Source organism: Scyliorhinus torazame, chromosome 7 (genome assembly GCF_047496885.1).
Source record: "Scyliorhinus torazame isolate Kashiwa2021f chromosome 7, sScyTor2.1, whole genome shotgun sequence".
NCBI lineage: Eukaryota > Metazoa > Chordata > Chondrichthyes > Carcharhiniformes > Scyliorhinidae > Scyliorhinus > Scyliorhinus torazame.
Window position 1 is genome coordinate 3,730,690 of NC_092713.1, and position 12,869 is coordinate 3,743,558.

A 12,869-nucleotide genomic window follows, 5' to 3' on the forward strand; every position below is an offset into this window, starting at 1 on the left:
GAGTGCTGCACTGTCGGAGGGTCAGTACTGAGGGAGTGCCGCACTGTCAGAGGGTCAGTACTGAGGGAGTGCCGCACTGTCAGAGGGTCAGTACTGAGGGAGTGCTGCACTGTCGGAGGGTCAGTACTGAGGGAGTGCCGCACTGTCAGAGGGTCAGTACTGAGGGAGTGCTGCACTGTCGGAGGGTCAGTACTGAGGGAGTGCCGCACTGTCAGAGGGTCAGTACTGAGGGAGTGCTGCACTGTCAGAGGGTCAGTACTGAGGGAGTGCTGCACTGTCAGAGGGTCAGTACTGAGGGAGTGCCGCACTGTCAGAGGGTCAGTACCGAGGGAGTGCTGCACTGTCAGAGGGTCAGTACTGAGGGAGTGCTGCACTGTCAGAGAGTCAGTACCGAGGGAGTGCTGCACTGTCAGAGGGTCAGTACTGAGGGAGTGCTGCACTGTCAGAGGGTCAGTGCTGAGGGAGTGCGGCACTGTCAGTGGGTCAGTACTGAGGGAGTGCTGCACTGTCAGAGGGTCAGTACTGAGGGAGTGCTGCACTGTCAGAGGGTCAGTACTGAGGGAGTGCTGCACTGTCAGAGAGTCAGTACTGAGGGAGTGCTGCACTGTCAGAGAGTCAGTACTGAGGGAGTGCTGCACTGTCAGAGGGTCAGTACTGAGGGAGTGCTGCACAGTCAGAGGGTCAGTACTGAGGGAGTGCTGCACTGTCAGAGGGTCAGTACTGAGGGAGTGCTGCACTGTCAGAGAGTCAGTACTGAGGGAGTGCTGGACTGTCAGAGGGTCAGTACTGAGGGAGTGCAGCACTGTCAGAGGGTCAGTACTGAGGGAGTGCTGCACTGTCAGAGAGTCAGTACTGAGGGAGTGCTGGACTGTCAGAGGGTCAGTACTGAGGGAGTGCAGCACTGTCAGAGGGTCAGTACTGAGGGAGTGCAGCACTGTCAGAGGGTCAGTACTGAGGGATTGCTGCACTGTCAGGGGTCAGTACTGAGGGAGTGCAGCACTGTCAGAGGGTCAGTACTGAGGGAGTGCTGCACTGTCAGAGGGTCAGTACTGAGGGAGTGCTGGACTGTCAGAGGGTCAGTACTGAGAGAGTGCAGCACTGTCAGAGGGTCAGTACTGAGGGAGTGCAGCACTGTCAGAGGGTCAGTACTGAGGGATTGCTGCACTGTCAGGGGGTCAGTACTGAGGGAGTGCAGCACTGTCAGAGGGTCAGTACTGAGGGATTGCTGCACTGTCAGAGGGTCAGTACTGAGGGAGTGCCGCACTGTCAGGGGGTCAGTACTGAGGGAGTGCCGCACTGTCAGAGGGTCAGTACTGAGGGAGTGCCGCACTGTCAGGGGGTCAGTACTGAGGGAGTGCCGCACTGTCAGAGGGTCAGTACTGAGGGATTGCTGCACTGTCAGAGGGTCAGTACTGAGGGAGTGCCGCACTGTCAGAGGGTCAGTACTGAGGGAGTGCTGCACTGTCAGAGGGTCAGTACTGAGGGAGTACTGGACTGTCAGAGGGTCAGTACTGAGGGAGTGCAGCACTGTCAGAGGGTCAGTACTGAGGGAATGCTGCACTGTCAGAGGGTCAGTACTGAGGGAGTGCCGCACTGTCAGAGGGTCAGTACTGAGGGAGTGTTGCACTGTCAGAGGGTCAATACTGAGGGAGTGTTGCACTGTCAGAGGGTCAGTACTGAGGGAGTGCCGCACTGTCAGAGGGTCAGTACTGAGGGAGTGCTGCACTGTCAGAGGGTCAGTACTGAGGGAGTGCTGCACTGTCAGAGGGTCAGTACTGAGGGAGTGCCGCACTGTCAGAGGGTCAGTGCTGAGGGAGTGTTGCACTGTCAGAGGGTCAGTACTGAGGGAGTGCCGCACTGTCAGAGGGTCAGTACTGAGGGAGTGTTGCACTGTCAGAGGGTCAGTACTGAGGGAGTGCCGCACTGTCAGAGGGTCAGTACTGAGGGAGTGTTGCACTGTCAGAGGGTCAGTACTGAGGGAGTGTCTCCCTGTCAGAGGGTCAGTACTGAGGGAGTGCTGCACTGTCAGAGGGTCAGTACTGAGGGAGTGCTGCACTGTCAGAGGGTCAGTACTGAGGGAGTGCTGCACTGTCAGAGGGTCAGTGCTGAGGGAGTGTTGCACTGTCAGAGGGTCAGTACTGAGGGAGTGCCGCACTGTCAGAGGGTCAGTGCTGAGGGAGTGTTGCACTGTCAGAGGGTCAGTACTGAGGGAGTGCCGCACTGTCAGAGGGTCAGTACTGAGTGGGTGTTGCACTGTCAGAGGGTCAGTACTGAGGGAGTGCCGCACTGTCAGAGGGTCAATACTGAGGGAGTGCTGCACTGTCAGAGGGTCAGTACTGAGGGAGTGCTGCACTGTCAGAGAGTCAGTACTGAGGGAGTGCTGCACTGTCACAGGGTCAGTACTGAGGGAGTGCTGCACTGTCAGAGGGTCAGTACTGAGAGCGCTGCACTGTCAGAGGGTCAGTACTGAGGGAGTGCCGCACTGTCAGAGGGTCAGCACTGAGGGAGTGCTGCACTGTCAGAGGGTCAGTACTGAGGGAGTGCTGCACTGTCAGAGGGTCAGTAATGAGGGAGCGCTGCACTGTCAGAGGGTCTGTACTGAGGGAGTGCCGCACTGTCAGAGGGTCAGTACTGAGGGAGTGGTGCACTGTCAGAGGGTCAGTACTGAGGGAGTGCTGCACTGTCAGAGAGTCAGTACTGAGGGAGTGCTGCACCGTCAGAGGGTCAGTGCTGAGGGAGTGCTGCACTGTCAGAGGGTCAGTACTGAGGGAGTGCTGCACTGTCAGAGGGTCAGTACTGAGGGAGTGCCGCACTGTCAGAGGGTCAATACTGAGGGAGTGCTGCACTGTCAGAGGGTCAGTACTGAGGGAGTGCTGCACTGTCAGAGAGTCAGTACTGAGGGAGTGCTGCACTGTCACAGGGTCAGTACTGAGGGAGTGCTGCACTGTCAGAGGGTCAGTACTGAGGGAGTGCCGCACTGTCAGAGGGTCAATACTGAGGGAGTGCTGCACTGTCAGAGGGTCAGTACTGAGGGAGTGCCGCACTGTCAGAGGGTCAGTACTGAGGGAGTGCTGCACTGTCAGAGGGTCAGTACTGAGGGAGTGCTGCACTGTCAGAGGGTCAGTACTGAGGGAGTGCTGCACTGTCAGAGGGTCAGTACTGAGGGAGTGCTGCACTGTCAGAGAGTCAGTACTGAGGGAGTGCTGGACTGTCAGAGGGTCAGTACTGAGGGAGTGCAGCACTGTCAGAGGGTCAGTACTGAGGGAGTGCAGCACTGTCAGAGGGTCAGTACTGAGGGATTGCTGCACTGTCAGGGGTCAGTACTGAGGGAGTGCAGCACTGTCAGAGGGTCAGTACTGAGGGAGTGCTGCACTGTCAGAGGGTCAGTACTGAGGGAGTGCTGGACTGTCAGAGGGTCAGTACTGAGAGAGTGCAGCACTGTCAGAGGGTCAGTACTGAGGGAGTGCAGCACTGTCAGAGGGTCAGTACTGAGGGATTGCTGCACTGTCAGGGGGTCAGTACTGAGGGAGTGCAGCACTGTCAGAGGGTCAGTACTGAGGGATTGCTGCACTGTCAGAGGGTCAGTACTGAGGGAGTGCCGCACTGTCAGGGGGTCAGTACTGAGGGAGTGCCGCACTGTCAGAGGGTCAGTACTGAGGGATTGCTGCACTGTCAGAGGGTCAGTACTGAGGGAGTGCCGCACTGTCAGAGGGTCAGTACTGAGGGAGTGCTGCACTGTCAGAGGGTCAGTATTGAGGGAGTACTGGACTGTCAGAGGGTCAGTACTGAGGGAGTGCAGCACTGTCAGAGGGTCAGTACTGAGGGAATGCTGCACTGTCAGAGGGTCAGTACTGAGGGAGTGCCGCACTGTCAGAGGGTCAGTACTGAGGGAGTGTTGCACTGTCAGAGGGTCAATACTGAGGGAGTGTTGCACTGTCAGAGGGTCAGTACTGAGGGAGTGCCGCACTGTCAGAGGGTCAGTACTGAGGGAGTGCTGCACTGTCAGAGGGTCAGTACTGAGGGAGTGCTGCACTGTCAGAGGGTCAGTACTGAGGGAGTGCCGCACTGTCAGAGGGTCAGTGCTGAGGGAGTGTTGCACTGTCAGAGGGTCAGTACTGAGGGAGTGCCGCACTGTCAGAGGGTCAGTACTGAGGGAGTGTTGCACTGTCAGAGGGTCAGTACTGAGGGAGTGCCGCACTGTCAGAGGGTCAGTACTGAGGGAGTGTTGCACTGTCAGAGGGTCAGTACTGAGGGAGTGTCTCCCTGTCAGAGGGTCAGTACTGAGGGAGTGCTGCACTGTCAGAGGGTCAGTACTGAGGGAGTGCTGCACTGTCAGAGGGTCAGTACTGAGGGAGTGCTGCACTGTCAGAGGGTCAGTGCTGAGGGAGTGTTGCACTGTCAGAGGGTCAGTACTGAGGGAGTGCCGCACTGTCAGAGGGTCAGTGCTGAGGGAGTGTTGCACTGTCAGAGGGTCAGTACTGAGGGAGTGCCGCACTGTCAGAGGGTCAGTACTGAGGGAGTGTTGCACTGTCAGAGGGTCAGTACTGAGGGAGTGCCGCACTGTCAGAGGGTCAATACTGAGGGAGTGCTGCACTGTCAGAGGGTCAGTACTGAGGGAGTGCTGCACTGTCAGAGAGTCAGTACTGAGGGAGTGCTGCACTGTCACAGGGTCAGTACTGAGGGAGTGCTGCACTGTCAGAGGGTCAGTACTGAGAGCGCTGCACTGTCAGAGGGTCAGTACTGAGGGAGTGCCGCACTGTCAGAGGGTCAGCACTGAGGGAGTGCTGCACTGTCAGAGGGTCAGTACTGAGGGAGTGCTGCACTGTCAGAGGGTCAGTAATGAGGGAGCGCTGCACTGTCAGAGGGTCTGTACTGAGGGAGTGCCGCACTGTCAGAGGGTCAGTACTGAGGGAGTGGTGCACTGTCAGAGGGTCAGTACTGAGGGAGTGCTGCACTGTCAGAGAGTCAGTACTGAGGGAGTGCTGCACCGTCAGAGGGTCAGTGCTGAGGGAGTGCTGCACTGTCAGAGGGTCAGTACTGAGGGAGTGCTGCACTGTCAGAGGGTCAGTACTGAGGGAGTGCCGCACTGTCAGAGGGTCAATACTGAGGGAGTGCTGCACTGTCAGAGGGTCAGTACTGAGGGAGTGCTGCACTGTCAGAGAGTCAGTACTGAGGGAGTGCTGCACTGTCACAGGGTCAGTACTGAGGGAGTGCTGCACTGTCAGAGGGTCAGTACTGAGAGCGCTGCACTGTCAGAGGGTCAGTACTGAGGGAGTGCCGCACTGTCAGAGGGTCAGCACTGAGGGAGTGCTGCACTGTCAGAGGGTCAGTACTGAGGGAGTGCTGCACTGTCAGAGGGTCAGTAATGAGGGAGCGCTGCACTGTCAGAGGGTCTGTACTGAGGGAGTGCCGCACTGTCAGAGGGTCAGTACTGAGGGAGTGGTGCACTGTCAGAGGGTCAGTACTGAGGGAGTGCTGCACTGTCAGAGAGTCAGTACTGAGGGAGTGCTGCACTGTCAGAGGGTCAGTGCTGAGGGAGTGCTGCACTGTCAGAGGGTCAGTACTGAGGGAGTGCTGCACTGTCAGAGGGTCAGTACTGAGGGAGTGCTGCACTGTCACAGGGTCAGTACTGAGGGAGTGCTGCACTGTCAGAGGGTCAGTACTGAGGGAGCGCTGCACTGTCAGAGGGTCAGTACTGAGGGAGTGCCGCACTGTCAGAGGGTCAGCACTGAGGGAGTGCTGCACTGTCAGAGGGTCAGTACTGAGGGAGTGCTGCACTGTCAGAGGGTCAGTACTGAGGGAGTGCTGCACTGTCAGAGGGTCAGTACTGAGTGAGTGCTGCACTGTCAGAGGGTCAGCACTGAGGGAGTGCTGCACTGTCAGATGGTCAGTGCTGAGGGAGTGCTGCACTGTCAGAGGGTCAGCACTGAGGGAGTGCTGCACTGTCAGAGGGTCAGTACTGAGGGAGTGCAGCACTGTCAGAGGGTCAGTACTGAGGGAGTGCCACACTGTCAGACGGTCAGTACTGAGGGAGTGGTGCACTGTCAGAGGGTCAGTACTGAGGGAGTGCCGCACTGTCAGAGGGTCAGTACTGAGGGAGTGCTGCACTGTCAGAGGGTCAGTACTGAGGGAGTGCCGCACTGTCAGAGGGTCAGTACTGAGGGAGTGCCGCACTGTCAGAGGGTCAGTACTGAGGGAGTGCTGCACTGTCAGAGAGTCAGTACTGAGGGAGTGCTGCACTGTCAGAGGGTCAGTACTGAGGGAGTGCTGCACTGTCAGAGGGTCAGTACTGAGGGAGTGCTGCACTGTCAAAGGGTCAGTACTGAGGGAGCGCTGCACTGTCAGAGGGTCAGTACTGAGGGAGTGCTGCACTGTCAGAGGGTCAGTACTGAGGTAGTATAGGAATCTATAATTTATAGGAGCTTGACCTGTCGAACTACGCCAAGTTTGGGGGAAGCTTAGTTGATGAATCAAGTCCTGGCGCAATACGACAAGTTCTAAGATTTGTAATATTTCTGGACTATGCCAAGTTGTTCGATTCCTTGTATTATTCAACTGTGTAAAGTTGAAGGAATTTATATTATTTCTGCTATTCGGTTACCAGTAGCGCTTTGCGAATACTGGAACTCAGCAGAAAGTTCAGTTAAAACTTCTCAGGTGCCAAAAATAATTGTTTTATTTGTAGTCGCTTGATTACAATTTGAAAGTCATTTAAAAGGCAATTCGTAGACAATTCGAAGCTTTCAGAGAATTACAGACATTATCTTTCTTTGCTTAGGCAGACAGCTCGAAAGTAACTTTTTAAAGGTCAAAGTCTGGCAATGAAACATGAAGAGAGAGAGAGAGCTAATCTTCAGCTAAACTCAAACATAAAGTCAAAAGTGGACTAACATCACTGACACAGACTGACAGGCTGACAGAACCCCCAAAAGACATCTCACATTAACAGACAGACTAAGAGAATTAAAGACAGCAATTAAGGACAGACAACACAACACAACACCGCAAAGACAATACACACTAAAATGGCGGCCGGAAACTTTTCAGTTATACACTTTCATATCTGTCTTAAGTCATCTAATTACACCCCAATATAATCCTAATTGGTTTGGGTTAGACTCAAACACATTTGATTTGATGGCAAGCCGTCCATCTTCAATGTGCAACATCAGCTTTTTAATTGTTTCATGTCTACATGTTATGGAATGTGATATTTTGCTAATCTTTTAGCTGGCTTGGCTAATGTAACAATTGAGACTTCATATCGAATATATATATATATGATTCAATGCTCTTACAAACTGCATTGGACTCTTGCCACCTAGTTGCCATGGAACTCAGTCCTTGGCCTTGACAATTAGCACAAGCAGTGTCAAATTGTCTTGCAACTGTGCTGCTATAATCTTATAATGGAATTTTATGCTGTTTCATGTATCATATTGAAGTCCTGAATTTATGTGTGCTGAAATTCTCATTTTTAAAAATGAGTACTAAAACAGCGATCTTTTACCTACACGAGTTGTATTTGAAATACCTGGCTTCTACAGAGAGCGCTGCACTGTCAGAGGGTCAGTACTGAGGGAGTGCAGCAGTGTCAGTGGGTCAGTACTGAGGGAGTGCTGCACTGTCAGAGGATCATTACTGAGGGAGTGCTGCACTTTCAGAGGGTCAGTACTGAGGGAGTGCCGCATTGTCAGAGGGTCAGTACTGAGGGAGTGCTGCACTGTCAGAGTGTCGGTACTGAGGGAGTGCTGCACTGTCAGAGGGTCAGTACTGAGGGAGTGTCGCACTGTCAGAGGGTCAGTACTGAGGGAGTGCTGCACTGTCAGAGGGTCAGTGCTGAGGGAGTGCTGCACTGTCAGAGGGTCAGTACTGAGGGAGTGCTGCACTGTCAGAGGGTCAGTACTGAGGGAGTGCCGCACTGTCAGAGGGTCAGTACTGAGGGAGTGCTGCACTGTCAGAGGGTCAGTACTGAGGGAGTTCTGCACTGTAAGAGGGTCAGTACTGAGGGAGTGCTGCACTGTAAGACGGTCAGTACTGAGGGAGTGCTGCACTGTCAGAGGGTCAGTCCTGAGGGAGTGCCGCACTGTCAGAGGGTCAGTACTGAGGGAGTGCCGCACTGTCAGAGGGTCAGTACTGAGGGAGTGCTGCACTGTCAGAGGGTCAGTACTGAGGGAGTGCTGCACTGTAAGACGGTCAGTACTGAGGGAGTGCTGCACTGTCAGAGGGTCAGTCCTGAGGGAGTGCCGCACTGTCAGAGGGTCAGTACTGAGGGAGTGCCGCACTGTCAGAGGGTCAGTACTGAGGGAGTGCTGCACTGTCAGAGGGTCAGTACTGAGGGAGTGCCGCACTGTCAGAGGGTCAGTACTGAGGGAGTGCTGCACTGTCAGAGGGTCAGTACTGAGGGAGTGCTGCACTGTCAGAGGGTCAGTACTGAGGGAGTGCCGCACTGTCAGAGGGTCAGTACTGACGGAGTGCTACACTGTCAGAGGGTCAGTCCTGAGGGAGTGCTGCACTGTCAGAGGGTCAGTACTGAGGGAGTGCTCTGTGGGGTTAGATATTATCCCGTCTCCCCTCTCAGATGCTGAACGGATCTGACCACACAACGTGAAGAACGGCTGTGTTCTTCCTCCTGCTGTGATCTTGGCCTTGTTTTGATCACCTTGCAGTTTGTGGTGAATGTTGCTATCCGAAATGTAATCCTATTCTTTGTTTTTTGCAGCTTTAAGTCCCAAAGTAGTGGGCGTGGCAGTGGCTCAGTACGCCTTCTCGGCGAGAGATATGAGGGAATTGTCACTTCAGGAGGGCGACATGGTGAAGATTTTCAGCAAAAACGGTCCCAATGGCTGGTGGCGGGGAGCTGTCAACGGGAGGGTGAGTCACAACCCAGGGGGCGGGGGGTACAATGATCAAGGGAAGGCCACTCAGCCCATCATTGCTTGCGCCAGCTCCTTAATAGAACTCTATCAAGGGGGGCCCAGTGACACAGTGGTTAGCACAGCTGCCTCACAGCGCCAGGGTCCCAGGTTCGATTCCGGCTTGGGTCACTGTCTGTGCGGAGTCTGCACGTTCTCCCCGTGTGTGCGTGGGTTTCCTCCGGGTGCTCCGGTTTCCTCCCACAGTCCAAAGATGTGCGGGTTTGGTGGATTGGCCATGATAAATTGCCCTTAGCATCCAGGGATGTGCAGGTTAGGCTGGCTGGGTTAGAGCGGGGTTGGTGGGGACGTTGGCCTGGGTAGAGTGCTTTATCAGATGGATGTTGCAGACTCGACGGCCTCCCTCTGCACCGGGTGCATTCTATCAAATGGTGTTTCCCCATAAATAATAAATACAGAGTGATGTGGAGAGACTGGAGAAGCTGGGATTGTTCTCCTTGGAGCAGAGAAGGTTCAGAGGAGATTGAATCGAGGGGTTCAAAACCAGCAAGAGTTCTGATGGAGTAAATGAGGAGAAAGTGTTTCAGTGACAGGAGGGAGGGTCACCAGAGGGACACAGATTGAAGAGAATCGGGAAAAGAAGCAGAGGGGGAGATGAGGAGGATGTTTTTTACACAGCGAGTTGTTGTGAGGCAGAGGGGGAGATGAGGAGGATGTTTTTTACACAGCGAGTTGTTGTGAAGCAGAGGGGGAGATGAGGAGGATGTTTTTTACACAGCGAGTTGTTGTGAGGCAGAGGGGGGGATGAGGAGGATGTTTTTTACACAGCGAGTTGTTGTGAGGCAGAGGGGGAGATGAGGAGGATGTTTTTTACACAGCGAGTTGTTGTGAGGCAGAGGGGGAGATGAGGAGGATGTTTTTTACACAGCGAGTTGTTGTGAGGCAGAGGGGGAGATGAGGAGGATGTTTTTTACACAGCGAGTTGTTGTGAGGCAGAGGGGGGGATGAGGAGGATGTTTTTTACACAGCGAGTTGTTGTGAGGCAGAGGGGGAGATGAGGAGGATGTTTTTTACACAGCGAGTTGTTGTGAGGCAGAGGGGGAGATGAGGAGGATGTTTTTTACACAGTGAGTTGTTGTGAGGCAGAGGGGGAGATGAGGAGGATGTTTTTTACACAGCGAGTTGTTGTGAGGCAGAGGGGGAGATGAGGAGGATGTTTTTTACACAGCGAGTTGTTGTGAGGCAGAGGGGGAGATGAGGAGGATGTTTTTTACACAGCGAGTTGTGAGGCAGAGGGGGAGATGAGGAGAATGTTTTTTACACAGCGAGTTGTTGTGAGGCAGAGGGGGAGATGAGGAGGATGTTTTTTACACAGCGAGTTGTTGTGAGGCAGAGGGGGAGATGAGGAGGATGTTTTTTACACAGCGAGTTGTTGTGAGGCAGAGGGGGAGATGAGGAGGATGTTTTTTACACAGTGAGTTGTTGTGATCTGGAAGGTGCTGCCTGAAAGGGCGGTGGAAGCAGATTCAACAATAACTTTCAAAAGGCAATTGTTATATAATTGGAAAAGTAAATATTTTTCAGAGCTATGGTGGAAGAGAAGGCGGGGGGGGGGGGGGAGGTGTGATTACGTGGATCGCTCATTCAGAGGGCTAGCTCTGTGACGATGGGCTCAATGCCCTCATTCTGTGCTGTGAGATTCTTGCCAATTACCAACTCCCTCAGGAGGAGTTGGAATCTTCAGCATTGGAAGGAAGGCGGGATCTCTGCGCTGTGACTTTTCCAATGTGAGTGTGGGATTTTCCCACCCGGTTCTGAGTGATCTATTGTTTATTTCAGGCGGGTTGGTTTCCCTCGACATACGTGGAAGAGGAGGAGGACTGTTTCACAGACTGACTCAGAACGACAAGGATGCCAGGGATCAGTGAACTGAGCTGATTGCAACAGCGCCAGTGATGTGGGGACTGCGCAAGAATTTCCCTCGCAGCCGGTTAGCTCTGCCCCTCGCCTGACTCAACTGTGATTTTCGAAGCTGACAGGTTGATCCAGACTTTACTACAATCAGGATGAGAGTCTGGCCTGGGGATGGGGGGGATGGGGACAGAATTCCAGACAATCCCCATGGACCCAGGTTCGTCATCTCCACTCCCCACATTGGGATCGAACCAAACTCAGGCTCCTTGCTGCCGGAGATGCAGCGTTGTCATCGCTCGAACATTGTGAATTCTGTCAACCTGGAAATGTGCTGCTTGGGGACAGAGAGGAACACCCAGATTTGATTTGTTATTGTTGATTACTAACTGCTGTGTGTATATTATCATTAGTTTAATTCAGCAAATGTTACCTCAATGCCTCACAGCCTGTATATGAGAGTCACAGTGATCTCCAACAGACCAGCCCGAATGGCTGAACACTCAATTCAGTCGCGGCTCCCTCAGCAGCCACAGTTCAGTTTCCATTTCACAACATTAGCACAAAGTTAAAGCTGGTACACCTAGGGCAGGACTGAGGGAATGCCGCACTGTCAGAGGGTCAGTACTGAGGGAGTGCCGCACTGTCAGAGGGTCAGTACTGAGGGAGCGCTGCACTGTCAGAGGGTCAGTACTGAGGGAGTGCTGCACTGTCAGACGGTCAGTACTGAGGGAGTGCCGCACTGTCAGAGGGTCAGTACTGAGGGTGTGCCGCACTGTCAGAGGGTCAGTACTGAGGGAGTGCTGCACTGTCAGAGGATCAGTACTGAGGGAATGCCGCACTGTCAGAGGGTCAGTACTGAGGGAGTGCCGCACTGTCAGAGGGTCAGTACTGAGGGAGTGCCGCACTGTCAGAGGGTCAGTACTGAGGGAGTGCCGCACTGTCAGAGGGTCAGTACTGAGGGAGTGCCGCACTGTCAGAGGGTCAGTACTGAGGGAGTGCCGCACTGTCAGAGGGTCAGGACTGAGGGAGTGCCGCACTGTCAGAGGGTCAGTACTGAGGGAGTGCCGCACTGTCAGAGGGTCAGTACTGAGGGAGTGCCGCACTGTCAGAGGGTCAGGACTGAGGGAGTGCTGCACTGTCAGAGGGTCAGTACTGAGGGTGTGCTGCACTGTCCGAGAGTCAGTACTGAGGGAGTGCCGCACTGTCAGAGGGTCAGGACTGAGGGAGTGCTGCACTGTCAGTGGGTCAGTACTGAGGGAGTGCTGCACTGTCAGAGGGTCAGTACTGAGGGAATACTGCACCGTCAGAAGGTCAGTAATGAGGGAGTGCTGCACTGTCAGAGGGGCAGGACTGAGGGAGCGCCGCACTGTCAGAGGGGCAGTACTGAGGGAGTGCCGCACAGTCAGAGGGTCAGTACTGAGGGAGTGCCGCACTGTCAGAGGGGCAGTATTGAGGGAGTGCCGCACTGTCAGAGGGTCAGTACTGAGGGAGTGCTGCACTGTCAGAGGGTCAGTACTGAGGGAGTGCCGCACTGTCAGAGGGTCAGGACTGAGGGAGTGCTGCACTGTCAGAGGGGCAGGATTGAGGGAGTGCTGCACTGTCAGAGGGTCAGTACTGAGGGAGTGCCGCACTGTCAGAGGGTCAGGACTGAGGGAGTGCTGCACCATCAGAAGGTCAGTACTGAGGGAGTGCTGCACTGTCAGAGGGTCAGTACTGAGGGAGTGCTGCACTGTCAGAGGGTCAGTACTGAAGGAGTGCCGCACTGTCAGAGGGGCAGGACTGAGGGAGTGCTGCACTGTCAGAGAATCAGTACTGAGGGAGTGCTGCACTGGCAGAGGGTCAGTACTGAGGGAGTGCCGCACTGTCAGAGGGTCAGTACTGAGGGAGCGCTGCACTGTCAGAGGGTCAGTACTGAGGGAGTGCCGCACTGTCAGAGGGTCAGTACTGAGGGAGCGCTGCACTGTCAGAGGGTCAGTACTGAGGGAGTGCCGCACTGTCAGAGGGTCAGTACTGAGGGAGTGCTGCACTGTCAGAGGGTCAGTACTGAGGGAGTGCTGCACTGTCAGAGGGCCAGGACTG

General features: G+C 54.6%; 1 protein-coding gene across 3 annotated transcripts in view; it reads left to right on the forward strand.

The window, feature by feature from the left end:
* The window catches only part of LOC140426007 (guanine nucleotide exchange factor VAV3), a 705,672-nt gene extending 694,007 nt beyond the window's left edge, over positions 1-11,665 (forward strand). For all 3 annotated transcript variants that reach the window (XM_072510280.1, XM_072510278.1, XM_072510279.1), the window contains 2 exons: positions 8,723-8,874; positions 10,716-11,665. In XM_072510280.1, the coding sequence (XP_072366381.1) occupies positions 8,723-8,874; positions 10,716-10,804 (241 nt within the window). In that variant the 3' untranslated portion in view covers positions 10,805-11,665. The remainder of the gene's footprint in view (positions 1-8,722; positions 8,875-10,715) is intronic.
* The last annotated feature ends 1,204 nt before the right edge of the window (positions 11,666-12,869 follow it).